The 27,061-nt window shown below is 42.4% G+C and overlaps 1 protein-coding gene across 2 annotated transcripts; it reads left to right on the top strand.

The window, feature by feature from the left end:
* The first annotated feature begins 502 nt into the window (after window positions 1-502).
* On the top strand, window positions 503-26,037 carry LOC115616631 (ATP-binding cassette sub-family A member 9-like). Of its 2 annotated transcripts, none has more exons than XR_003994337.1 (39): window positions 503-1,250; window positions 3,818-3,930; window positions 4,434-4,644; window positions 4,862-5,020; window positions 5,804-5,901; window positions 6,279-6,505; window positions 6,987-7,125; window positions 7,584-7,769; window positions 8,153-8,285; window positions 8,941-9,112; window positions 9,836-9,894; window positions 10,857-10,967; window positions 11,451-11,626; window positions 11,867-11,986; window positions 12,334-12,472; window positions 13,007-13,097; window positions 13,642-13,781; window positions 14,236-14,355; window positions 14,896-15,055; window positions 15,335-15,501; window positions 15,943-16,070; window positions 16,523-16,660; window positions 17,276-17,389; window positions 17,908-18,078; window positions 18,228-18,341; window positions 18,512-18,622; window positions 19,183-19,251; window positions 19,801-19,892; window positions 21,042-21,162; window positions 21,487-21,604; window positions 21,848-21,939; window positions 22,797-22,975; window positions 23,436-23,511; window positions 24,024-24,118; window positions 24,690-24,809; window positions 25,115-25,251; window positions 25,410-25,489; window positions 25,582-25,637; window positions 25,768-26,037. XR_003994337.1 is itself a non-coding variant. In XM_030506127.1 (39 exons), exons 1-39 carry the CDS (start codon window positions 1,232-1,234, stop codon window positions 25,855-25,857), a joined length of 4,845 nt encoding a protein of 1,614 aa, XP_030361987.1. In that variant the 5' UTR covers window positions 507-1,231; the 3' UTR covers window positions 25,858-26,037. The 2 variants fall into 2 exon arrangements, 1 of the variants encoding a protein (XP_030361987.1); XM_030506127.1 differs by having other exon boundaries at window positions 507-1,250; window positions 25,115-25,255.
* Window positions 26,038-27,061: the final 1,024 nt, after the last annotated feature.

Here is a 27,061-nt window from a genome sequence, read left to right as displayed (position 1 = left end):
CTGAGGAGAAGGTCCATCTTCAGCCCTGTGGTGGGTTAGTTAAGGACCTAGCAAAATGAAAGGGGATTGTGCTCCCTGAACCCCTCAGTGAGGATGAAAACCACCCCAAAGAATTCAACCTGAATTTGGGGAAAGTTCCCAGGTGTCGTTTTGGGGTTAAAATGCATTTTTCTGTAGATAAAGTGCAGATGTGCCAGGGCTCTACACTTCACCAGGTACTGCCAGCAAGCTGTGGCACAAGGCATGTGTTGGAAAAGTAGTGGGTTTTTAGTGAAGTGCATCACAGATGTGCTTTCTGCAGTGATGAGCAGCCTTCCCCATTCCTCCCTTGTTGCCCAACAGGAAGTGATGCAGGGAAACACTCTGCTCCTCTCCTAAATAAGCTCATGCCTCGAAAATGAGTAAATTGGCAGCTGCAGAAGATTTACAGCCTTTTATTAAGCAACAACCAGATGGCTTTTGTGTTTTAAGGTTTTTAGTCAGCTCTGCGGATCAGATGCAGAGTAGTTGAGCTGTTGAAGCTCCAGGACAACCAAATTCCTTAAGCTAGTTGAATTGTCATGTGGCTCTACACTCATTTGGATTTCCTGGCTTATCTGTTTTCCTCACCTGCCTGTTTTGAATGCAGATCCATTGGAAAGCTTTTTTTTTTTTTTTAGAACACCCAACAAACCCCATCCTGATTCCAGCTGTGTGGCAACTACTGGAAAAGCAATTAAAAGGAGTGGAAAATTAAATATATTAAAACCAAAGAGGAACTGAGAAACAGAAATCCCAGTGGTCCACGGACATAGGATTTGCCTCTAGAAAGGAAGGAGTTTCTGCTACTCAGGCTCTGGGGACCTGAGATGTGAAGTTTCTCCTCCAGAGAAGCTCGGGCAGGGGCGAGGTTGCTTTGCCACCCATCAGAGCTCACATTCACCCCATCTCAGGACACCAGCTTCCAGTAGAAACATGCTGTTGTGTTGCACACAATGCACATGTTTTATTAAATACTGCAAAACACAGTGTTAATATGTCCAGGCTTTAGGCTGGGTGGTTGCAGGTGTTGCTCCCCCGCTGGGTCATTGCTCCAGAAGCTTTAAGAGCATTCCCACCTCTGGGACCGGACTCTGACGTCAGGCTGGAGAGGGGCAAGGCCATCAAGCTGTGATACAGCATTGAACCCTCTCCAGGGCTGCGAAGAGACGAAGAGCTCAGGCATCTGGGAGCTGGAGGAGACCTGTTCCTAATGGAAAGCACATTACCAGGTAAGAAGCTTCATTTTTCCTTTTGTTAAGGGCACTTTCATGCAGGGGTTGTGTTTGGTGATCATTTTCTTTCCTAACTATTTTAATACAATGTCATACTGTAAGAGCTGTGCTTTCCAGCTCTGTTCTCTGGCAAACACTAAGCTTCACATCAAAATGTTTAAGAGGCAAAGAAGCAAAACTATTCTGCTTTTCTGGGTGTGATTTTGATTCTTGCTGCTGATGTACTTTGGCTCAAGATAGAGCTGCAGGTTGAGCACTGGGTCTTTCCAGATAACAATCCCTCTTTTCTCCCCCCTCCTCCAGCCTTGCCATCACCAATAAAGGGTTCTATAAGCACAGACCCCCAAACTTCACTTCTCTATGAATTAAAGTGTTGAACTTTGATGCAGAACAGGCTTAGAGCTGTTTTTCCTCAAGTTCTGAGTTTAAAACTTTTAAAGAGTAGAGTCAGTACAAACCTGTCTCACATTTATCAGGAGTTAGACAGGGCTGCGTAGGGGTCAGATGCAGGTCTTTGTTTTTGCACTAACTGGCAAACAAGAGGATATATAGTGAGCATGTTCACCTCTGCACTCTTCATGTGCAGGGATTGATCGTTGGCTATGGGAAAGCTGCTGGCTTTCTTCATAGCCAGCATCGAGAGGTTCCTGCCAGTGCTCCTAAATAGCATTTAGGAGTTGTTCATTATATGCTCTGATAGGTTTTTATTAGAGGGGGGAAAAAAAGTCTGAGGAGCTGCCAAATAGGAAATCCCTGAGATGGTAAATAAACAAAGTGGTTCTATGGGACATGGCTTCCTGGGATAACCTTTGGGTTAGTAAAGATAGACACAGGATCCCAGTAAAAGTTCCTGCAGCACCTGGGGAGTGTGTTCCTGGAGAGCAAGAAGTTTGGGTGGAATTAATGAGCCCCAGGGAAGGGAAATGCTTCCAGAGACATCCAGTCTTACAAGTGATGCTCTTAACTGGTTTAAAGCTTCTCAAACACCATTGCCTCCAAATAGATTTCTGATGCTTGGTTTTGTCTTCTGAATCAGAAGGTTTGAATCTCAGGTCTTGTAGAGGTGTTTGCCCCACTTACATTTTGTGTCTTTTGATATCTAATTGAAAGTTGAATTCATCTTGATGAAGCCTGTGCAGCATTTGCAGGCAGCATCACTTATTTGAATTTCCGGCTTTGTGTTTCCAGCGGTATTTGCTTCTTGCTCCAAAGGCAAAAATAAGATAAAAACTGGTAGAAATTTAGTTGGAATTTCCTAAAAATTTTAGAATTGCTCCATCTTTAGTTTTAATGAAGTGTTTGTTATCTCTGTAGACATTCAGTGCAGCTCTTACAAGAGCACAATGTTTTCCATGTTATCCAAATACTCCAGCATGAACTCTTGTTTACTGCCCCAGCATCCTTGAGCTGCTGCTTCCAGTTCACAGCGGCTGAAGTCCAGACCTGGGCAAAAAACTTAGTGCTTCCTAGAAATCTCTTCCGGATTGCCTTTAACCTTCACTGCAGGCTGCAGTGGGGGAGCAAGGGAGAGAGCTCCAGGCAGGGAAAGCAGCACGCCAGGGAGATAAGCCTTATGCTAACAGTCAGAGGATAAACAGGGATTCTGGATCCATTGCCCCTGGAGTATGCAAATACTGAGTTCTTCCAAAAACAAACAGTGAAGGGAACAGAGTAGTAGAACCGTTTATTAACTCCAGCTGCCCAATCTGTGAAACCAGGAAGTGATGTCCAAGGGGAATAGAGCACTGTGTGTTTGAGCTCGCTTTGATTTCTTTTGGTTCCAGTCATTTTGAAGGATTAAAATACAACAACATGTTCTGAGGTTCCCTCCCCTGCTCTCCTCCTGGGGAGGTTATGAAACCAGTTGCTCTGAAATTGCTATTGTTCTTGCACAGGATATTTGCTGCTTGGCCACATGGTTAAAGTTGGAGATGAAATAAATATTCCCCGTAGAAATATCCCCCAATAGATACTCCCTGTTTAGTATTTAGGAGGATATAAAGAAACACATTGCTGTGTTAATGCTGCCCTGCTCTATCTACCCCAGAGCTGTAATACAATGTATTAGCTTTTGGGTGAAAACTGAACACATCAATATCTTCTAGCACTCAGGAGCTGGACTTGACCCCGCTGCTGCAGATCATTTGTGTTAAGTATTTTGAATAACTGCATAAAAAAGAAAAAATGTATAACTGCTTTCTTCGATATGCTGTTCAATCTTCTCACATTCTTAGTACAGGATGGACTGGCTTTTCTCTGTTAATTTTATGTACATAAAGAATCAAACTACAGCCAGTTGAATGCCTCTTTCTGCAAAGCCTCTTTGGATGAAGAAGGATGCAAGTGGAAGAGGCAGCTTAGTCCAACCCAGGTCTCTGTTCCCTTGTGTGATCTTGGACTATTTCCTTCAAACTTCACTTTGGTTGTCCAAACTGTAAAATGGAGAGAAGTTCTTAACCTTTGGCATGGTATTGGTGTTTACCTGAATACATATATTCACTTCCAGTGATCTGTTTTATTCTATGATTGTATTCTAAATGATAATATTTTCTTTCTCTTCCTAGCTGGGACAATGCAGGGGATATTCAAGAAAGCCTCAAAAATACTTCAGCAAACCCAAGCTCTCCTATGGAAAAATATTCTTCTGGTGTGGAGGAGGAAGACAGAAAGTTTTCAGGCAAGTACCAGTTCTTCCAAAGGGAAGTTAGGATTTCCACTACAAATGATTTTTACTTTGCATTGTTTTTATGCTGGGTGATATATGAGAAACCTCAGCTGGTAATGTGGTTCTCTGGAAAATGTGAGACACTACAATATCATGGCACAAGAAGGTCTTGTTACAAAGCTGGCTTGTGGCTTTTGGTTGTTGATCCCATTTCCGTGCTGCCCAGAGGAACACAACGTCCAGTTGATGATCACGGATGTAAAATTACTAGCAGACCTCATTGGCTCCAGTGCTAAGAAAACATATTTTTCACTTCAAACATTCCTCATATTTTAAAGTTATTATATCTGTGAAATGGCTCTTCATCATTCAAGAAAGACAGCATTGATGGCTGGAGGAGCTGGACCGTGCATAGTAGAGCTGGATGAGGAGGGTCCTTGAAGACAATTCCCACACCACCCAACCTCCAATTCATTCGGCTGCCACTCACTTCTGCATTTCTTTCCTTTCACTAGGAATGGACCACATCAGTGGTTTTTCTCTTAATAATACAAACATCAGCAAGTATGATATTCCACTACCCACGGCAAGAAATCCCTTACAAGTTCCTGGGACGGTTGGATGATCCAGCCTTCAATGCTACAGGGGTTAAACTTGCATACACACCTGTAACAACCACCACCAGGCACATAATGAGCAAAGTGGCTTCGGATTCTGCAATGACAGGTAATGCTGCTCTTAAATCATTGTTAGAGCTGCACAGTCTGAACTGACCCTGACACAGTCATTGTGTGCAGGGAGAAAAGCGTTTAGACAACATAGTTCTTGAGGGTACAGATTGTGGCTGATGCCCATTTTCATATTTAATAAATGTAATAATGTAAAATCTAAGTTTCAGCTGTGGTAGTTTTATTCTTCTGTTTTCCCTCTTTTTTAACACCAGGAATAATAATAGAAGAGGTGGACAATAAGAAAGATCTGGAAACAAGAGCAGTTTTGGAGGAAGACATTATCGGTGTTGTTTTTAAGGATGACTTCTCCTACCATCTCAGATTTCAAAGCTACCGTGTGGTGTCTCCAAGTGATGCCTTTGAACACATCGGTAACAAAATAAATGAAACCAGAGGACTTGATTTTACATTAAAAAGTGCTTAGATGGATCTCTGTGATGCCATGCCACTGCAAAGGGATCAAAGGCTCTATGTGCTAAGTGCTTTTGAAAGATATTAATTAGAATTTGAGAGTTTGTTTATTTAGAAGGAAACAAATGTTAGAGAAAAAAGCTTTTAAGAACACATTATCCACAGTCTTTTTTGTCCCTCTACTTTCTAAGTCTTGCCATGTCAGATCATGCCTGGAAAATGAGCGTTGCGTGTACACTAATCTACTTCTAACATTTAGTGTATGGACATGTATTTAATACATTAAAGCATAAATCTACACACACATTTGTCCATATTACTACTTCTTTGACCAAAATCACCCCTACTTACTGACTAAAAGTAGTAAATTATCCAAAACAAATAGTAACCTTATTATGAGATGAAAATCAAGTGAGTTCATCAGTCGATGGAGAAAAAAGAAAAGTATTTTGCTAAGAACTCGTCTTGGAAAATAGAAAGGATGGAGAGGTCATTTGTCCTGTCTACACAAGTCAGTAGCTCTTTGCAGATGTGACCCCAGCTTCAGTGTGCTCTGGATTTTCTAGAGGAGCTTCTCTCCTGCCCTCAGCATTGATTCTTGATTTCCTGACCTTTAGGTCAAATACATTTTCAACCTCACAGATTATACTTGAGAATTTATATGTGTGTGTGTGTGTATATATATATATTTACACACACATATATATGGAAATATATAAAATTCTTCATTTATTTTCTTTCAGATACCTGCTTCAATTTTTCATCAATCTGCAACATTCCCTTGTACTGGTATGCAGGTTTCCTATCGGTGCAGTCCAGCATCGATGCTGCGGTCATAGAAGTAAGTGTGATCATGATGGAAAATAACATTTTCTATTCTTTCCAGAGTTATCTGTAAACTTAAAAACACAACCAACTAACCAAAAAAACCCCAACAAACTCAAACCAGTTGCTTTTCTGTGATCATCATTAACTTTTCAAATGCATAGAGTGATTCAAAAGATAAAAGAATGACAGATCATTCTCCTGGCTCAAGGCAGTGTTAGTGAGTATTACAAGGCAATACCAAGAGACACTAAATATTGATGTTATTTGCCGCTTACAAATGTAACATTGTTACTGACAGACTAATAATAAACACTTAAGAGAACCTGTTTGTTCTGATATTGGCTGTTTCATTACAGAAAATTAAATGAATGGCTAATTTCTTTCCTTTAGATGAAAACAAACCATTCTGTGTGGCAAGAGATGAAGTCAATCAGTGGTGTTCGTCTGAAATCGCCCTTGATCAAACCCGTGTATAAACTGGATTATTTTTGGTTCATTATTTATATTATGCTGTGCTTCTCCCCATACATGTACTTTTTATCAGTGAAAGTTATAAGAGAGAAAAAGAAGCTGAAGGTGTTAATGAGAGCAATGGGTTTGCAAGATATTGCGTTCTGGTAAGTCTCATAGAAATAAACTGGGTAATTATAGGAATTATGTATATAAGATGTATACTAGCTTGTGGGACGGATGTGGGTCTGGTAGCACCATTCAGCTCAGAAGAGTAGCTCCCCAGACCCCAGCAGCAATCACTTACAATCACCTTAGAGTGATTAGATGCCCTGTGGCTCTTCGCTGGCATCATTGCATTTGCAGAGATTTGGGTAGCCACAAGACATGGATGTTTGAGCAACCTGGTCTACTGAGAGGTGTTCCTGCATGTGGCAGGGGGTTGGAACTGTATGAGATTTAAGGTCCCTTTCAACCGAAACCATTCTATGGTTCTGTGATTTGCACCTTTCCAGTCTGGAAACTCTAAAGAGATTTGTATTTGGAATTATGAAGTATTTGAATTAAAAACAATGTGCGTTATATTGGCTATGCCATGGCGTGTGCTGTCATGTACAGAGGCAAAAATAACTGTGCCTTCATTTGTAGGTTATCCTGGAGCTTGCTGTACACCATTTACATTTCAATAACAGCAACTCTCCTGACACTGATCACGATTACAGGAGTCATCCATGACTACAGCTTTTTTGAAATATACTTCTTTTATTTCTTTTATGGCACAGCATCTGTAAGTCTGCTTTTGTCTTCTTAAATGCTGAACAATTCTTTTCCGTTTCCTAAGTAAAACATCTGAAACTCAAAGACTACAGAGTGCTCTGGGGCTGGGCATTATACGAGAAAGTAACAAATACTTCACTGCTGGGATTTATTGTTATAATTTGTAGGCTAATATCTCACTTCTATTACATTCTGACTTGGATCAGAGTAAAGAGAGATGCTGACATTAGCATTAATGGGAAGGCTGGGGCTGCTTCCTGGCATCCAGCCTCCTCGGGAGGCCAACAGGGGTCTTATCTGTCTGCCCTTATAGACCTCTCTGCTAAATGGTGCAAACCTTGTGACATGCTGTGTAGGGGACAGCTGAAACTCAACTGGGTCTCTAATTTTGCTCATTGGATTTCCATGTTGGTTTATTTAGCCACCAGCAGAAATGCATATGCTAACTACTGGTTTTCTCTGCTGCAGATTCACTTCTGTTTCATGCTCAGCTCATTGTTAAAGCAGTCAAATTTTGCCAGTTTTGTGGGCTTTGTCCTTCACGTCCTCTTTGGATTGCTGGGCTTTTTGACATTGTTTGAAGAACTACCATCGTATTTGGAATGGATTTTAAATCTCTTCAGTCCTTTTGCCTTTACAGCTGGCATCTCAAAGGTTTGTCAACTGCATCATGAACTTATCAGTTCTGTGTATACAATTAATTTCAATCTCTGGAAAATTATCCCAGCAGTGGGATGTCTAGTGGGTACCAACATTTGCAAGAACCATGAGGTCTTGAAGTGCTGCGTTAGCAAATATTATGTGCATTACTCTTCTGGTGCTGCAGCTTCTGCACAACTTTGAATTGAGCTTACTGAAGCACTTCTGATACTTGTGGTCGTGATAAAGTGTTGTTCTGCTTGGAAACAGCATCATGATCATGAGTGGACGTGGGTTTCTGGCGAAAATGGTCATGATGACACAGCAGTGGCTGGCACATAGTATTTCTGGCTAAAGGAAGTGTTGCATCTGACTCGTGCTTTTTTGTTTTCCCCTAGATGTTAAAATTGGACAAATATGGACCAGCCTTTACACCAGAATTGTACCCTTTCTTTAACCTATACCTCATACTGAGCCTTGACAGTGTCTTGTATTTGCTGTTGGCCATCTACTTTGATAAAGTTTTGCCTGGTGAGTAGAAATGTAAGGGAAAGAATACAAATTTCCTCGCATTATTCTTCAATAATCATCTCTCTTTGTAGGCGGAAAGTTGCCAAAGGGGCCATGGAATAGACTGAGAGAACAGTAATTTACATGGAGCAATAAAAAAGGTGTCCTAGTAGCAAGCTGGTCAGGTTGTGGAAGGGCATCTTAACAACAATGAGTTTTGGCATGTTACATCAGGGGATGAAAACTGGGTTTGCTGTATTGCTCAGTAAGAAAGTGGTTGGGAAGAATCCTGTTTTCCCACGAGCTGAGTGCATGTAGCTACCTCAAAAACAGGCTCTAAAAGGAACATTAAACCCTGCAATGAGGCACTGAGATCCTACTCCAGAAGCCCTAACCACTGAGCTTAAAAGGATGTTGTTGGACTTGACCTGATTTTCCTATACCTTCTGGGCCAAAGAGGTTCTCAATGAGGTCTCTGCTGTGATCGTTCCTCACCTGCATTTACAGATAGAGATGAGTGGACAACTTTAACTGCAGATTACCAATCCTTTTATGCTGCTGAAAGTCTATATTCTGCACCTATAGAGAAGAGGTGGCTGGGCACGGCATTTATCGAAGTTGAGCTGACATATAGCAGATTTTGGTTGATATTTCACCTCCTCTGTTTCTGAACCAGGCAAGTATGGAGCACCATACCCACCTTTGTTCTTCCTGAGACCATCGTACTGGTGCAAGCCCAGGAGTGGGTACATGGGGGTACAAGCTGACAGCGAGAGCAGCAACGATCCTGTCCTCAGCAATAACATTGAGCCGATGCCTCCAGGCTTTGATGGGAAGGAAGCAATTAGGTAAAGACTCCTGTAGGCATGACAAATATAATGCTAAGTGTTGTGTTTGACTCTAGAGGGCATAGCCATATTGCACGAGTAAATGTTAGACCAAGCCATTTAACATATATAGATAAGGTTAGTGGTAAATATGCGAAAGGGTTTTGTTCAGTGTTTCATTCCACTCCAGAGCTGGATTTTAAGATTTATTGGGCATGTACATCCTCAGTGCCAGGGACCAGCTCTTTTCCCTGCACTTTCCTCTTCGCACAGCAGCACCAATGAGTCTGTCCCCCTTCACCATCACCTTTAAAACATTGCTGAAGGAGTATGCTGCATAAGATACCATCATTTACATCGCTATGGAGCTTGGCCCATTGCTGTTACTGTCCATTGTATATTACTAGAAAGCAAATATAAATCTGCTAAAATAATAGCCAGGTCATTGTTTTTAATTATATAACTACATTCCCTAGGGATTTCTGCTTCATTCACTAAGTGCTCTAAGTTTGACTTTGAAACCTTTTAAACATCTTCTAGAAAAGCACGTTACCTAATTCTGCTTTTAAGAGTAGAAGAAATGCATTCTATAAAGCAATCCCTTCAGCTGGTAAGGAGCAGGACCAGTTTGAGGAGGAGGTTGAGAAATACTCTTCCAGTAGTTTTCCAAGGTTATTTTGAGGCAGGAGAAACGTGCCAGAGTTGTGAGATCCAATAGTAACGGCTTGCTTACCTTTCCTTTAGACTAAACAACGTTAAAAAAACATACAAGAAGAAGGACAAGAGAACAGAAGCTCTAAGGGGTAAGAGAGGTCTTGTAACACTTTTGATTTCATTTTCCATCAGATATGAACCCAAACTGTTTTAGAATTTACTAGATGTGCTTAATCCTGCCCCCAGCACTGTCAAAACCCATTATGCAATGGTTGTTTCTGGTGGGGTAAATGACTGGCAGATTTCCACCAGGTTGTTATTTTTTTTTCCCACCCACTCCAGGAAAGTAAATATTTATTACTTTTTTTGCAACAGTTTAAGTGTCCTTAAAAGCTGTGGCTTTTGCAGCAATGAACCAGTTGAGAAGTCCCCTCTTGAACCTCCCTTTCTAATTGTAAACTACTTTGGGCAAATAAAACTTGTCTTTTTGGTCCCTGTCTATAGCTGAGGCTGCTGTCACTGCCCGAGCCCTGTTCTCCAAGCACTTGCACATCTGCCAGCTGCAGGTTTGAAGGTAGTTGATACAGTCATAGCATAGTTGTGGGATGTGTGTTAGACGCCTTTGTTTAGCAAGATCTCCAAGTGATGGTGAAAGTATCAATATGGTCTCAAAGGTTTATATTGACTGACAAAACCCCAACAACCCACAGAAATACAAAAGAAGTATTTTCTTTTTAAAGGAAATGAGGTAACAAAGTCTGGCTGCTTTGAAAAAACTTGATCTCACGTGTTGGAAAGGGTATGGGCTCTTCTCTTTCTGTGGACTTTTTCTTGAGCCATGCTAAAATAAAAGTCTATGAACCCCATAGAAAACAGAAGTCAAAATTCTTTGAATATGGAAGCTAATACGCTTGTTCCCTCAATTCATGGCTGGAAGTTCCTTACGAAGTTTAGTCCTAACTTCTGAAGATGCAACCTATGGTTTTGGATCTGTGCTTTTTGCCTCTCATCTTTGTAAGCGTCACTCCTCTGTCATACTTGGTAGCAAGCTACAGGTACAAGTCTATTTATCACAAACTTCCATGCCAATGTCATCCTATTTTTATTCTAGGTTTGTCCTTAAGTATATATGAAGGCCAGATCACTGCGTTACTTGGTCACAGTGGATCTGGAAAAACTGCTCTCTTAAATGTGCTCAGTGGATTTTCCAAGCCTTCAGCAGGTAAGATGATGGACCCCAATGCTGAAGAGGAAAAGATGGTTGCCTTTCCATATATAAAAGAATAAAGATGCAAAACCCCAAATTCTCGCCTCAGTCATCCAATCTGGCTTGTTGTCAGTGCAGATTGCTCCATCAACACAAGCTTCAGGATAATGCATCCCTTATGGATATGCTCATGTGTGCAAGCATGCACAGATGGTTATTTCTCAGTCTGGGTGGCCTGATGTTTTCCATGAGCTGCATACCTATAGGAAATATGTTCTAGTTCTTAAGGGAGAGATTTTGTGCTCTGAAGTGTCTTTGAGTGGTGTTAAAGCTTTGGACAACACAAAGTTATTTTGCCTTTTAATTTTTAAGCACTTGAAAAACATTCACAATGCTGGAATTAGTGTCCAAGGTATGAATACAAAGCAGTCTGCTTTCCCCCTATAACTTGGAAATACTGTACCATATGAGATTTGTTTCATTCATTCCTGTCTGCAGGTTCTGCAATGATATACAACCACAAAGTTTCTGAAGTATGGGATATGGAAGGAATTCAGGCAATGGTTGGGATTTGCCCCCAGTTAAATTTGCATTTTGAAGCCTTAACAGTGAAGGAAAACCTGAGAACTTTTGCTCACATCAAGGGGATTCAGCAGAAAGAATTAGAGCAAGAGGTTGGTATGTGCTTGTCAGTCACTAACCTCTGTTTCATGGCATCTTGGAAAGTTTGAGCTTTTTAAAAGATTATAACCAGCCTCTATGACATGGTTTACTGGTGGTCTTGACAGACCTGGGGTAAAGGTCGGACTTGATCATCTTAAAGGTCTTTCCAACTCAGTTGATTCTATGATTCTATGAATTAAAATGCGACCAGTGCTTTGGAAATCTGGCTCTTGTCTTTGTATGTTGCCAAGGTGCAGAAGGTTCTCGCAATGCTGGACCTCGCTGATCTTCAGGACATTCATGCTGATGCTCTGAGTGGAGGACAGAAAAGAAAATTGTCTCTTGGAATTGCAATTTTAGGGAATCCCCAGGTAGGGAATGGTCATATTTATACATACAAAACACAAACTGTTGTAGCACATAGCTTTGCATTTTGACTTGGCACATAGACACTTGTGCTTTTCCCCTGGCACTCAGAATCTGCTGAACTGCTAATTCACTTGGCTGCTGGAAGGATTGAGGATTCTAGGTCAATGAGAACTGTATTTTAGATTAAAATGGTAATAATACTGTAATAGGAGAAAGCAATAACTATGGCTGATATTTGAGGATGCATTTTATTCTCGGAATGAGATCATCAAAAACATGAAATGAAATGATGTAAAGATGGAAATTCCAGCTTGGACACGTGGAGGTCTGTTCTCATTCGCCTTTGCAGGTGCTGCTTCTAGATGAACCAACGGCTGGGTTGGATCCCTGCTCCAGGCATCACGTGTGGAACCTTCTGAAGGAGCGCCAGGCTGGACGTGTGACGCTCTTCACGACCCAGTCCATGGAGGAAGCTGATGCTCATGCTGGTGAGCCTAGATCTTCACACTGTAGCTGAATACACTTTACAAACAAGACTTTCCTGTTGCAGAGCCTACATATGGGTCCCACCATGATGCAGTCTGTGCTCATGGGACACATTTTGTCTGACAGCGACCACCCACCCCAGGCTGAGCAAAGGCTAAAACTGGACTGATGTGCTTCTCCAAGACTTTGCTTGTGTTCTGCATCAGGATGAAGCACTTGCATATTATCTGGATATACTACTAGCAGCACCCACACGCATTAGTGATATTGTTTGAATTAATATTTTTCCTGTCTCCATATTGCTCCCGGGCTGCATGGGAAATCTTCCACAGGCCTGTAAGAATGTGTAATTAAAAGATTAACCTTGATGCTTAGGAGAAAGGAATCAGTTTAAAAAGAAAGACCCTTCAGCACTGGCCTTACTCCTCTCAACTTCATTATAAAAATGCCTGTTGAGTTCAGAAGGAGCAGAGTGAGGTCAGTCTGCTGCACTGTTGTAAATCCCCCCTCAATCCTCTGTATCCATGCCTCCTTAGATCGGAAAGCTTTCCTCTCAAATGGGAGATTACAGTGTGTGGGCTCATCTCTGTACTTGAAGAGAAAATGGGGAATTGGCTATCACTTGAGGTAAATCCTTTTCTTTTTGTCATCACTCTTTTTATGGAAAGCTTCTAGTTGATGTCCTTTCTTGTAGGGTTTGTGTCTCTACAGAGCTTCTATATAGAGTAATAGAAATCTTGACAAATCAATTTAGAAGACTTTTGACGCTACCAAAAATATCTTGCTTTGGATAAGAAGCTGCTTTTCTTTGGAAGCCAATACTCAAAGCTCTGTGCATGCAGCTAAAATGACTTCGCAACCTCCTTTGCAGCCCAAATGGGATGAGAGTACAATGAATTGTAATTTCCACCTCTTCTGTGGTGCCAGCGATGTACAACTGCTTTAATGGGAAGCTGTTTTCCTTTGGATTTTAATTTCTGTGTTCCTTTTGTGCATGGCAAAACCAGGGGCACTGCAGATGTCAATGAAAATCCCCACTGAAATGCTGCCCAGTTTTGGAGGTTTCCCTATGGCTTGAAGAGCTTCTGGTGGCTTTCTGTTTTAAATGGGTGATGCATGCTTTGTTTTTTTCTCATTTAATATTATAGTAATTGCTTTCTGATACAAACAGGATGCACATAGATGAGTTGTGTGACCCTGAGCTTATATCATCCCTGGTCAGACAGTACATCCCCAGTGCTGTGCTCAAAGGACAGAAGCAGGGAGAGCTGCGTTATATGCTACCTTTGGAAAACACTAATAGCTTCTCAGGTAAGAAAAGCCTGTCCTTATGCCAGGGTTGTAAAGGGAAACCAAGTGGTGGGAAAAGCAGACAGCAAAGTTTCGGTGGAGGGAATAACTATATTCCCTGGTCAATACTGCATGGGATTTGGAAGCCCAGAGCTCCATAAATATTATCCTTATAGAAAGCCTCTAATGGACATGCTAATATTAATAACGCAGATGAACAAAAGAAAATCCACCAACTGATCTACAAACTACAATCCACTGGGTCTCCTATGGTTTCATGATGGCCCATGGTAATCAAAGACTCTGAATTTTCTGCTACTTACTTCTAAAGAGAGCAATAAATTTGTCATGGCTTTTAAGCTATGGAGATGAATGATGTGAATGCTAGAACATGCAAGATCAATCCTGCCAGTCTAAGCTTCTGCTCAACACCAGCCTTGGTCACTGGGCTGAGTCTGTTGTTTCTATTGTGCAGATCTCTTCAGCCATCTGGAGAGCAGCCTTTCACAGGGTGTTGTTAACTATGAGGTTAGCAGGACAACCCTGGAAGAGGTTTTCTTGAAGCTGGAGGGTGAGGAAGCCATTGATCAAGAAGGTAAAACAGTGACTCCGATTTGCAAGTTATGGTTAAGGTTCCACATAGGCATACCTTTTAATTGATTACCTAATTAGTATCAATGTGAATTTCAGTAGGTTTTGGTAAGTCAAGAGCTGCAGTTGTATTTAACTTTCCTGAAGAAGACCTTCTTGGAGAAGTCTCGATGATTCAATCTTGACTTCCCACATGCTTTTAAGCTCAAGAATTGAAGGATGACATTGGAAGTGATTTGCCTTTGAAGGGTGCACTGCCCAGACCAGGAGGTGGGAAGAAATAAGGTAGACATCAGCATTTCACAAGGCCAATGAAGCTATTGGAAGTGTTTCCAGATGAGCCCAGGTTCTGCCAATCTGAACTCAGTGATGTAAATTACGTTCTAGATAGATTATGGCCCCTTTTCTCTGCCCTTGTTTGTTTTCTGGGTAAAAAGTAAAAGCATTCCTCTAACCAGAATAGAAGATTCTTGTTGACTGTGATTAAAATGTGTCCCTTGAATGCTCTTTGTGGATAATGGTATTCCTTGTGCTGAACACACAGAGGACGGAGACCTGGAGGAGAGGGACCAAAGCCTCCTGGTGTTTTCCAAACAGAGAAGCACAGCAGTGAGCGAGATGGAGCTCTGGAGGCAGCAAGTGTGTGCTGTGATGAGAGTTCGCTTCTTAAAGCTAAAGCATGAAGGAAAGTTTCTCAGGTCCATGTAAGTACAAGAGCTCTCGCCTTCCCTCTTGGTGCTTTTCAAAGTATTTGATCATTACCTTGGGTGAATGAGGGAACACTTAAATACTGGTGGTGATATTTAGAAGCAGATAATTAGGTGAAAAACATAGAAAAGCTGCAGTAATAAGGACAGTCGGATCTTACTGGTAGAGCTCTGAATTGCTTAAGTTTTAAATTCCCCCTTGTCTTTCTCAGCATAAATCACACAGTTGGAAGTGGAGTTCCCCTGCACCCACTTATGGCCTGTTTTTCCATTTAGATTGCTGTTCTTTGGAATATTCATCCTTCCAATGATGATGATTTTCATTGGATTTCAACTGTGGGACAGCTCCAGTAACTGGGAAATCACAGCCAGCTTGTATTTCCTTCCCACTGAAGAGAAAATGCAAAATAAATCATCAAACCTTCTCATCATCAATGACACAGGTGAAGAAGAACATGTGATGTTGATTCGCTTTCTGCACCACTCTGAGTCCTCTTAGAGTTGATAGACCAACCTTGCCTTGCTATTTCTGTACGTCCCTTTATATACTTGTGGCTTTGGGAGGTGTTTTCTTTTGGCCAGAAGCAAATGCAGTTTTAGTGATGATAACTGAGTAGCTGATATTTAAAAAAACAACGAACCAGGCATTTATTTCCTTATTAAAAGCAATAAACAACCTAACTGTGGAAACATACATTGTGTTTAACCAGTTTAATTATAATAGAAGAAGAATAGGGGAAATATAAGTTTGCTTATATTCTGAATGTTTGGGGGGTTTTAACATACCTCTGCTCTGCAAGTGGGAACTTGCCTATATGAAACTGTTTATACTTAAAGAAATAAATCTCTAACTACTCTAATTTCTGTTCCTGGCTTGATTTCAGGGTCAGAAATTGAGGATTTCCTTGCTGCTTTGAAGACTCAAAACATAACCCCAGAAATAACTCTGGAGAAAAACATCACAAGCATTCCACTATATAACGGAGCTATAAAAATATCCCTGGAAGGCAAGGTGAGGGATATTTTTGCTTCTTTCATTCTGTGTGTCAACAGGATTTTCTGCAATGTGTTTAAATGAGGCACAGCAAAATACACACACCAGCAAAAGGGAGAATATTTGTTTGACATATTAAATAATATTGGTAGTTCTGTTTGGGGGAAACCAGGATTATATTTGGGTCTTTCCACTGCATGCTTCTTAACAGTGATCTTTAGAGGAAAGCACTAATGCAAGTCTTTTGTGCTCTTCTCCAGAAGTTGTTGTCTTTATCAATCATCTTCTCCAGAAGTCTTTATCATTCATTTTCCTTGTGGTTCTCGTTAGCACATTTCCAGGTCTCCATGATCCCACCAATAACTCTAATTCCTTTGTCATTGCTTTCCTCTCAACGCCTCACTGCTCTCAGCTCCTTCTCACACCTTCCATGAGTGTAAAGGTAATGTCTTTTGCTCTCACATCTTCAGAGCTACCGATTCACGGTCATGTGCAGTGCAGAACCCATCAACTGCTTCCCTGTGCTGGTGAATATCCTCAGCAACACCTTTCTAAGGCTCTTCAATTCCACTGCGCGCATCCGTGTCTGGAGTGAGCCCTTTTACAGTGTGAGTGTTTCTGGATGAAAATGAATTGAAATAGCCATGCCGAAGTGATAATCAATGGGTTGGAAACCTGGTTGGGCGAGCAGCCTCCAAGGGTTGGGGTTAATGGTCCAACTGCTGGCCAGCTCCTGGGGGCATTGCTCAGCAGTCAAAACCAGTGCTATTTAATGGTAATTTCTTCTGCAGTGTTTAAGTGCTCTACAGGTTTTCAGTGCCATGAGACGTTTAAGCTTGTGCTATGTGGCAATATGGTAGGAATTCATATAAGTATTTCTTAGTATAGGAATGTATAGAAGTATTATATATAGGAATAAATATAAGTATTTCACAAGTAATTCTTGCACACCTCACTTTTCTTCAGCATCTGTTTGGAAAGAAAAACATCAAAAAGATGGAATCTATCCACAACAGTTTACACTAATTCCAATACTTTTTGCAGCTTCTAAGATGCTAAATTTGGGGGTTTTTTTAATGCCTTGTTTTATTTTCTTAAACACAAATGACTTCCCATTAGTGTTATCATGCACTTGCATGTTTAACCATCCTAGGAGCATTGAGCTAGCTAGATTTTCCCTGGGAAGCTGTTTATTGATATGCCTCCGTATTTGTCTTCCACAGATACAAAACCCAGAAGTAAAGAGTGATATCTTTTTCATCTGCCTCAGCTACATGCTGATTTTGGCTGCTGGTTTGCCTCCTCAGTTTGCAATGAGGAGCATGGAGGATTACAAGGTAAAAAGCACATGCTGGAAGTGGTCTTACACAAGGAATAAATGCAAATGAAACATCTCTGGAGAGCAGAGAGCACGTACCAGTGGGCATTTCTAGATATTACATCTATAATATATATTATATCTATAATATATCATATTATATCTAGATATATCTATACCATGTAGAATAATATCATAATAAACTAGATACATCTAGATATAATATATAGAAGAAATATAGTCACATGAGCACAATGTTGTTCCAAAGTGTGTTACCCTCCATCTCAGGGAATCAGTGAGGGGTCTGAACAGTTTGGGGGGTGTTAAAGCTTTTGGGGGTCAGGAGGATTTGTTTGGGTTTTTTAAATAATGATGTGGTTTAAAACAAGAGAAGAACTAAGACAGACTTAGAAGTGCTTGAAAAGGAGAGGAAGGCTGAGGCAGGGAAGGAAGGACTGAGGGTAATGGATAAGGAGGAGCAGGAATGATGCTTTAGGCTATTCTAAATCATCTCCCTTTCCCCATTCTCTTTCACAGCTCCAGGCTCGTGCCCAGCTGCGGCTCGCAGGGCTCTTCCCCTCAGCATACTGGTGTGGGCAGGCACTGGTGGATGTCCCACTCTTCTGGACCCTGATGTGCCTCATGTTTGGGGTCCTGGTGCTCTTCAATCGCATCTGCCCCTTGCAGGCCAACACTGTCCTGCCCCTGGTGAGCTCTTTGCCTGCAGACACAAATCCCTTTCCCTCCTTTCACAGTGAGTTTGTCCTTTAAATACTTTCATTTAAACAGATTGCTCTAGGCAGGTTTCATATACCCACATCCATCTCCTTGTCGCTGACACCATTCTCTTTCTCCAGATCATTTGCACCATTGGTTATGGAGTATCTCTCGTCCTCCTCGTCTATTTAATTGCCTTTAAATTTCGCACAGGACGAAGCAATCGTTACATTTGGTCTTTCATCTTCATTCTGGTAAGTGAAGTGAATCTGAAGCATTTGATTTACACATCTCACCACTTGAGATTTCATTTCAAATATACCGCTATTCAGCAGAATAACCCAAATCAGATTGATTTTTAGTGACAGCCTACTTTTTAGCAAGAACACATTAATATTGGAAATGTTTTTCTGATTTATTCGAGGTGAATTCTACGCTCTATATGCTCAGTGACCTACACGAAGCACTTTATTTCACCTTCTCTATTTTGATTCCTGTGTTTCCACCTCTGGGCTGGTTGATCTTCAGTACACCAGTAAGTAAACATGTCCTACTAAATTCAGTAATGGTCCTAATGGCACAAACTGGAAAAGCAAGAGGCACTTTGCAAATTCCCTGTCTCAAAGAGCCAACTGTCAAAAGACAACAGGAGAATAAAGGGTCCAAGTTGAGGATTGAGATAAGGGGCCAAGACTGGACTTGTTTGATTGGGATATTTGGGGGGGTTTAGTTACAAAGAGCTGTTATAATGACTGTATTTTGGCAGCCAGGGTAGGATGGGAGGGGAAGGTGGTAGAGGGGGATACCTGGATGAAGTAACCTGGCAGAAGGAGGTGAAAGACTGGGAAGAGAGAAGCAATGATGAAAAAGATCAATCCAACCTGATTGATTTGAGATATCTCTGAATTAGCTCTAGCCAAGGAAGCCACAGCTCTTTGAGGCAGTATGAACTCAAAAGAATAAGTACAAATCAAAGCTCCTTTATCCCATCCTGAGGAAAGCTGAGCATCCTACATGTCACGCTTGCCCTGACCTTGCGCTGAGGCACCCTGTGCTAGGGAATTTTTCTGACTGACTGACCTTCTTTTCTTGCAGAGTTACTCATGGTTTGACAATATCACTCTTCTTGAGACGTGGAATCACATTTTCGTAGCTGCCTTTGCAGTAAGGAGCAATTCGATGATGGGGTTTTGCATGACCGTTCTAATGTGATGGACTTGCAATGGGCTTTTATAACTCTCCCCATAAATAAAGCATGGGTTACGCGGTCAAAGTTTCATATTAAATGTTGGATGGAAGGAACATCCAAGTCATCATGGGCTTGTGCCATACGTGACCCCTGGTTGCTGTATCATATGGGCAAAAGTGGGGGGATTATGCAGAGCTCATGTATAAGGCAGGGATATTATTAATCAACTACTCAGTCTAATGCTGCTTCTACAAAAGAAAGGAGTGCTCTCTGATCCTGTAGGATGTCTGTTGGGGTGCAGATTATCTGAGCTAAAACTGCAGTATGAAGCCAAGGCCTTTGCAAATGATCTGCATATGAGGTGGAAATGTATGTGAAGCATCAATTTAACTTCTTCCCCTTCTGGACCTTTTCAGTAGCTGAAGTAAATGAGATAGATTCCTGCATCCCCTTATAGTTAAAGCTAAACAAGTGTGATGTTATCTTCTCTCCATACGAACCTATTCCATTTTTTTCCTTTTCAGCCTTTCATCCATTGTGTGATTTTTGCTTTTCTCCTGCGCTGTTTGGAGATGAGATCTGGAGAAGCAGTTACGAGACTTGATCCCATTTTCAGGTGTGTCGTGGGCACCAGGGTGCCTTTGGAGCCTGGTTGTCCCAGTCTGTGGGATGGGCTCAGTGCTGCACAACCAGGCAGCATCCTCCTGGCTCAACCCCTGACAGCAGGAGGAGGGTACAAGTGAACTTAAAGACCTGTAGCAAAGTGTGGTTAAAGTAATATTTTTTGTTTGAATCAGTTTATCTGGAAGGGAGGAAATTGAGAATGAAGGGAGGTGGGGGGTTATATTCTTTTGGGTTATTATTGTCTGACTTTACTTACTGGAGTTTCCCTGAATGCGTTTGGTGGTGAATTCCCACCCAGCATGTTGCAATAGAAGGTCAGTTGACCTGCAATGTCCTAGAGAGAACAACAAATGTGATTTAAGCTTTTTTACATTAAGCTTCATAACTGAGGTTTCAGGATGTTTCACTCCAGCTGGCCAAGCTGAGAGTTACAAACTGAAATCCAACATTTTAACTCCTTTTCAACTGTGTTACTGTTGCTTGCTGCAGGATGGAAACTTCCCCATAAGCTTCATCAGGTTGGGGTTTGAAACCTGCTCTCTGCTTATCTGTCACCAACAGCATGTGACTGACCACCTAAGTCATGTAGGAGGTTTTTGAAAAATATTGAGTTGTCAAATATTGACAAATGTGACGCAGTTGCGAGTGAGATGCCCAAATACCTTTGAAAATCTGCCACATGTATTTAAATTCTCCTTGAACAAATCACTGGCATGTGTCGAGCAAAGGACTATAGAATCATATCATATAATTCCAGAGTGGTTTGTGTTGGAAGGGACCTTAAAGTTCATCCAGTTCCAACCCCCTGCCATGGACAGGGACACCTTCCACTAGAGCAGGTTGCTCCAAGCCCCGTCCAACCTGGTCTAGTGGAAGGTGTCAACCTGGTCAATACTTATAGGACCAGCCAATGCTTGCTGATGAAAGAAAAGCTAAATACAGCCCTTATTTTCTGATGCATGCCAGCAGGATTATTTTTTCCCCAGTTAATAAATATTTGAGTAGATACTGTCTGTGCAACACCTCCTGAACTCAAATTTTACAGGGCACTGCGTTGGCAACACACTGGGAACAAACTTGAAAAATCAATCCTTTTTGGAAGTGATTCCCATTGACACTATCTCTCCTCCTCCATTTGTAGGATCCAGAAGAGGAGATTGGTTGCCCGCCAGAACAGGGAGCACCCTGTGGAGGAGCCCCCAGAAGTCCATGCAGAGAGGGAGAGAGTGAGGAATGTCATGGCCTCACTGCAGCAGGAGGAGGTGAAACCAGCCTTATGGCTTGTTTTCTTTTCATTCTCCATCTTCAGGCCTGTCTGCTTTCTTAGCTCATGCACTTGTTATTTACTGATCTGATGTCCAAGTGCACATCTCGCCATGAAGCCCACAGTCACCCTGGCACCAGGAGGAGTTTAGCTGGCACTGTATTTTAAATCCTATTCTGCTTTTCTTCATTCTGTTGCTCTGTTTCCTGGATTTTTAATTTAGGAATGTTGTCTTTACAGGGTCATACTTAATGGTAAGAACAGATGAGCTGTCTTGTGGGATAGGAACAGAGGTTTTATTTCCCACTTCATCTCTTCACAGGAGTCAACGATCGTTGTCAACAGTTTGCGCAAGGAATATGAAGACAAGAAAGCCAGTTCCATCTTTAAGAAAAGGAAGAAAGTTGCTGTCAAAAACCTCTCTTTTACAGTTAAAAAAGGTTCAAGTATTTTGCTGAACTCCTTATAAATGACTAATGTGAAGGTCACATTTGCAGACCATATTTTTGTTAGAATATTCCTCTGTGTGACTGGACCAAACACACCTGAACTCCTGCATTTAATTTATGGGGATTTATGAGCAGTTTTTCCTCCTACTGTTCTTTTAGATATTGCCTGGCACACAGGGAAGACAGTTTTATTAACAATATTTATTATTAACAGTTCTTGCATCATTTTTCCAGGAGAAGTATTAGGTCTGTTAGGACCCAATGGAGCTGGAAAAAGCACCACTATAAACATGATTTCTGGAGATATAACAGTGACTGCTGGGGAGGTAGGTGACTCTTTTGGGGCAGCAGGGGGTGACCTTGATGCCCTTATGAATTAAGGATGTGATAAGGCAAGCTGGCAACACAGCCCTAAAGTCAGGGAATTTATGTACATGCAACCCTATTTGCAGAAGTAAGAAGAAAAGAATGATGTGCTTTGATTTAGTCTGAGCACATTCTAATTTACATCAAAATCAGTGTTACAGAGTTAAGGGTTTGAGCTACACAAAGTCTTTGGTGTGTGTTTGAAACACATCAAGAAATTTCACACACCCTGTAAGAAATGTTGACATCTAAAAAACGTATTAATAACACTCTTCATAAACAGCCTTGCAAACCCAGGAAATTGAAAACGAATGGGAACAGGGTTGGGCCAGCAAAAATCCATCACTTAATTATGTGCAGGATGATTAATGGCATGTGCTGGGGGAGGGAAAATACCATTGCTGTTACAGATTTGGGACTGAATGTTTGAAATAGAGAAGAATTACAAAGAAAAAAATGGTCTCATGTTGGTACTATTACCCAAAGTTTTATGGTGGTAAATACTTCCCTGTGAGGGTGCTGAGGCGCTGGCACAGGGTGCCCAGAGAAGCTGTGGCTGCCCCATCCCTGGCAGTGTTCAAGGCCAGGTTGGACACAGGGGCTTGGAGCAACCTGCTCTAGTGGAAGGTGTCCCTGCCCGTGGTAGGGGGTTGGAACTGGATGAGCTTTAAGGTCCCTTCAACACAAACCATTCCATGATTCTATGTGCTCATGAGGTTCCTCACAACACAGGAGAAAACACAACCACATTTCCAAGGGGTTCAATGGTTCTCCCCAGAATAACATTCTACAGCTATGGAGGTGTGTGTGTTTGCAGGTGCTGCTCAAGGTCCATGATGGAGCTGTCTCCACCCCAGGGCAGAGCATCCTGGGATGCCTGGGCTGCTGCCCACAGCAGGACCCGCTCTGGCCAGACCTCACCGTGCACCAGCACCTGCAGGTCTACACTGCCGTGAGAGGGATGAGGAAAGACGATGCAGCAGTTATCATCAGCCGGTACAAAACCAAATGTCAGCTTTCGGTTCTTCCTCTCTCCAGAGGTATAGGACAGGGAAAGGTTTGTCTGCTAGCAAACCTGGCTGCCGTGATTAAGAGGCAGCACCTTCGATGCCACTTTGAGAAATGGGATCTCATTCTCATGAGATCTGCTAGCTGTTACTGTTCTCAATTCCTTATCAATAAAGATTTTAACCCTATTTTATCTAGGAAACCCTACACTTGCTCCAATTCATGGTCAGTTAGGTGAATAACTCACTTCTCTCATTAGCTGCACTTATTGTCTTGAATTTCAGTAAAAATTACTCAATTTACCATCCAAGCTAGCAGTAAAATCACCAAGTAACCCTAGGTGATGTGTATCAGCTGAAACAAATACGTTAGTGTCTGGTTCCTCTGTACCCCTGCCTTAGCAAGCAGAGATGGTCATTTCAGTGTTTTTCCTTTCTGTTCCCCACAGCATAGGAAAGGTTTTGGATCTCCAGAAGCATTTAAGAACCCCAGCTAGGAGGTTATCTGCTGGAGAAGCCAGAAAGGTTTGTGTTAGATGTGTGTTGGCTACTTTTAGCTTTTCTATGCCTGCTTTCTTCCTTAAACGTGTACAGAAATCCTTGAGCAGAATGGGTTCCTGGCATGATCTGTTTCCATCAGTAGCTTTTGAATCCAGCCTGGCAGGATCCCTCCCTCTTCTCTTTCCCCATTCTCCCACATTGTGTGTTTAATAAATGCTAACCACAAATTGGATTTACAAGGTAATCACCTCTTCGTGCCCCACCATGTGCATCTGCCAGTAAATGGGATGGAAAACCCCTTTTAGTTCTTTGGCAGGCTTAGAAGTTTTGGGGGAAGCTGATTTTGGGAGTTTCCAATGTTAACTAAGAACACCTTGAGGTGGTTTTTTTGAATCCTTGTTCCTCTTGCATTTTGGAATCATGAACTTCAGCTTCTGAGAGATTCACATGAATTAAGGTGTAGAGGGACAACTCGCCAGTTCTGCAGGTAAAGTAAAAGCAAACCTGACCTGACCTCAGTGTCTTTCCTGTTTCAGCTGTGTTTTGCATTGAGCATCCTGGGAGATCCAATGGTAATGCTTTGGGATGAGCCATCAGTGGGCATGGACCTGAAAGGACAGCGCCTTATGTGGTGAGCAACCATGTTTTAGCAAAGTTGAGAAGTGTGTGACAGACTTAACGGAATGGGTTTTACCTTCCCTATTGTAGTAACCATTGAGCAGGCAGAGAGGTTCCCCTTTTTCCTAATGCACAGGGATGGAGTACCCTTAAACTCCTTATTCAGCAGGCAGTAAGCCCTTGCTAACCATCAGATGCAATCTGAATGGTGGTACACCCCAAAAAATCTCAGTAGACACCAGCCGAACCCATGTATGTGGTACAAAAGACAAAAACTCCTGTTTTCTTCAGAGCAAGAGAAAAATTCAGAGGTAGTCCTTCCCTTTCGTCATTGATATTTAGTGCTTTGCTCCAGCTTTTCATCAGCAGTTTATGCTGAAGGTGTAAAATTTGGAGGGATGCTGACATGACAAATTGCAACGTAACATCAGCATCCACATGTCATCTTTACACAAGATAGCTGACGGCTTTTAAATAGTCATCAACTCATTTATAACTTCATCATTTCAATTGGGGTGTGGGAGACATAAACCAGATTTTCTGTGGCTATTCCTGGGAAGTAACTGTGACCCCTCTGTTCCCAGGAAAGTGATTCAGACTGCCATGAAAAGCAAGGAGCGTGCAGCCATCCTCAGCACGCAGTACCTGGAGGAGGCGGCAGCGATGTGTGACCGGGTGGCCATCCTGGTGTCAGGGCAGCTACGGTGGGCACTGGGGTCTATGGGCTCTAATGGAAGGTGTCCCTGCCCATGGCAGGGGGTTGGAACTGGATGAGCTTTAAGGTCCTTCCAACCCAAACCAGTTTGTCAACTATGATTCTTCTTAATCTAATAGAATATCTTGGTTTGGATTGTTCCAAGTGTGTAACAAACAGTTTGGTGAGGAGGTTGTTTCAGCAGCACAGTGTAAACAGCTGATGAATAAGAGGAGAGGCATCTGCTGCTCGTATACAGTGGCTGCTTGATTTGCTGATCATGACGGTTTGAGCAATGTTTTCCCTCCTCTGCAGGTACATCGGTTCCCTTGAGGATCTGAAAAAGAAGTCTGGCACAAGTTACCACCTAGAAATCAAAGTGACAGACCCGGGGCAAAGCGATGCTCTCCACACCGAAGTTCTGCACCTCTTCCCCTACGCATCTTGGCAAGGAAGGTCACTGCCCATGGGCTGCACACCCAGCCCGGACTTGTGCTGGGACCCTCTGTTGTTCCTTGTTCAATAATTCACTTGGGAGTACCTACAAGCACCCCTAAACCTTGGTGTTGACTCACACAGTGATGAACTCATCATTTTATTACTTTTTCAGGACGACTTCTTCACTCATCTACAAGATACCAATGGAAAATGCACTACCTCTGTCCCAGTCTTTCTCCAAGCTAGAAGCAGGTAAAAGGAAACAATCCATTAAGCAAGAAGATTGCTTTCAAATTGCTCATATGGATTTGGTTTTTATGGATGCCCTCTCCATCCTTCTGCAGCTAAACAGAATTTCAGGCTTGAGGATTACAGCTTGTCGTTGCACTCCTTGCAACAGGTATGCTGATGTAGAAGTTATAGGTTAGGAACTGACTATGTAAAAGGAAGAAATAGCCTGTGACCAGTGTAAATACTGTCAGGGTGAATACTGGCTATAATGGGGTTGTTTCTGCTGTGGCACATTGCAGGTGTTTGTAGACCTCACCAGGGACCTGGAGGAGCATGACCCTGATGCAGCATCTGATGGGGCTGTGGAGCAGAGACCACTTCACCCCTGATTCCTTGGAGCCACAAAGGAAAATAGCCAGTGTATTTCATCAGTGTTACTGATGTGTGTGATCAGCTGCAGCCCTGGGTCTTGATTACCGATGTTGCAACACATATTGCTCTGCAGGTTTTCTGTCTCACAAACTAAACAGATCTTATTTTAATAAATAAAGCCTTTATCCTTTGTCAAATTGATGCCTGCCCTTCATCTGTTCAGACTGACTCATGAAAGTTTGCTGGGCTGAGGTGAATTGATGGTTCCAAGGCTGTGAGGTGGGCACTGTGGCTGTGCTGGAGGCTTGGTTGTTGGAGAGAATCATGTACAAATTCAGAGGAGGCTCTGAAACCCTCAGTCATCCATGGCAGGAGGACAGCAGGACAGAGGCATCCTTCTGGCTGGTGTAATGTGGCCAAAAAAGGTAGTGTTTTCTGATGGAGGGGTCTGGGGCTGTGTTTTGACCCCAAAAGCTGCTGTTGCTGTGTTCCAGCTCAGGTCACCTTGGTCTGTCTCTAGTCCTCAGCACTGGACACATGGAGAGAGGAGAGGACTCAGCAGCCCCTGGAAAAGTGTATTGAAAACTGGCAGCTCTTCAATCACCATCTTTAAAAAGTGACTATTATCTGGAATCATAAACAAGATGTGCTGGAGCAGGACAGTTGGCTGAGCAGGTCTTCTGTGTGTCTGATTTGTTTTTGAAGAAAGGGTGGGCTCCTTGCTAGCCCCCACACTCTTGTGAGCTTGGAAGGAATGGGACGCTAATGGGGAAATGGAGCAAGCACCAGCATCCTGGCCCTGCCTGAGCAGTTCAGCATCTCTTCTTAGACATCTGCCAGCCAGGGCTCCTTTTAAATAAGGAATTACAACAACTAAGTAAAATAGAATCTCCCTACATTTAGGCAACCAGGTGTTTCCCCTGGTGCCCTGTTGTCCTGTTTCTCAATACATCCAGCCTTGGGGAAAGGCTGGGCTGTGGACTCACTAGAGGACAGTGGCAGCTCCACCCTATGGGACCGACACAGCAGCAAGATCCTTACCTACACCATGAGCTCTAAATCACCTCTGGTTCATGTGGATGATGCCAGTGATGCAGGTACGGATGATGCAGTATGGGTAATGCAGGCAAGGAGGATGCAGATGACTTACGCAGGCACTGATGAGTGTCTGGGCGATGCAGGCAGGGATGCAGGCAGGTACCAGCAGGTGGCTGCTGTAGC

Source organism: Strigops habroptila, chromosome 14, assembly GCF_004027225.2.
Source record: "Strigops habroptila isolate Jane chromosome 14, bStrHab1.2.pri, whole genome shotgun sequence".
Classification (NCBI taxonomy): domain Eukaryota; kingdom Metazoa; phylum Chordata; class Aves; order Psittaciformes; family Psittacidae; genus Strigops; species Strigops habroptila.
The sequence above is the reverse complement of the archived record's forward strand: the minus strand, read 5'-3'. Positions and strand labels throughout refer to the sequence as shown.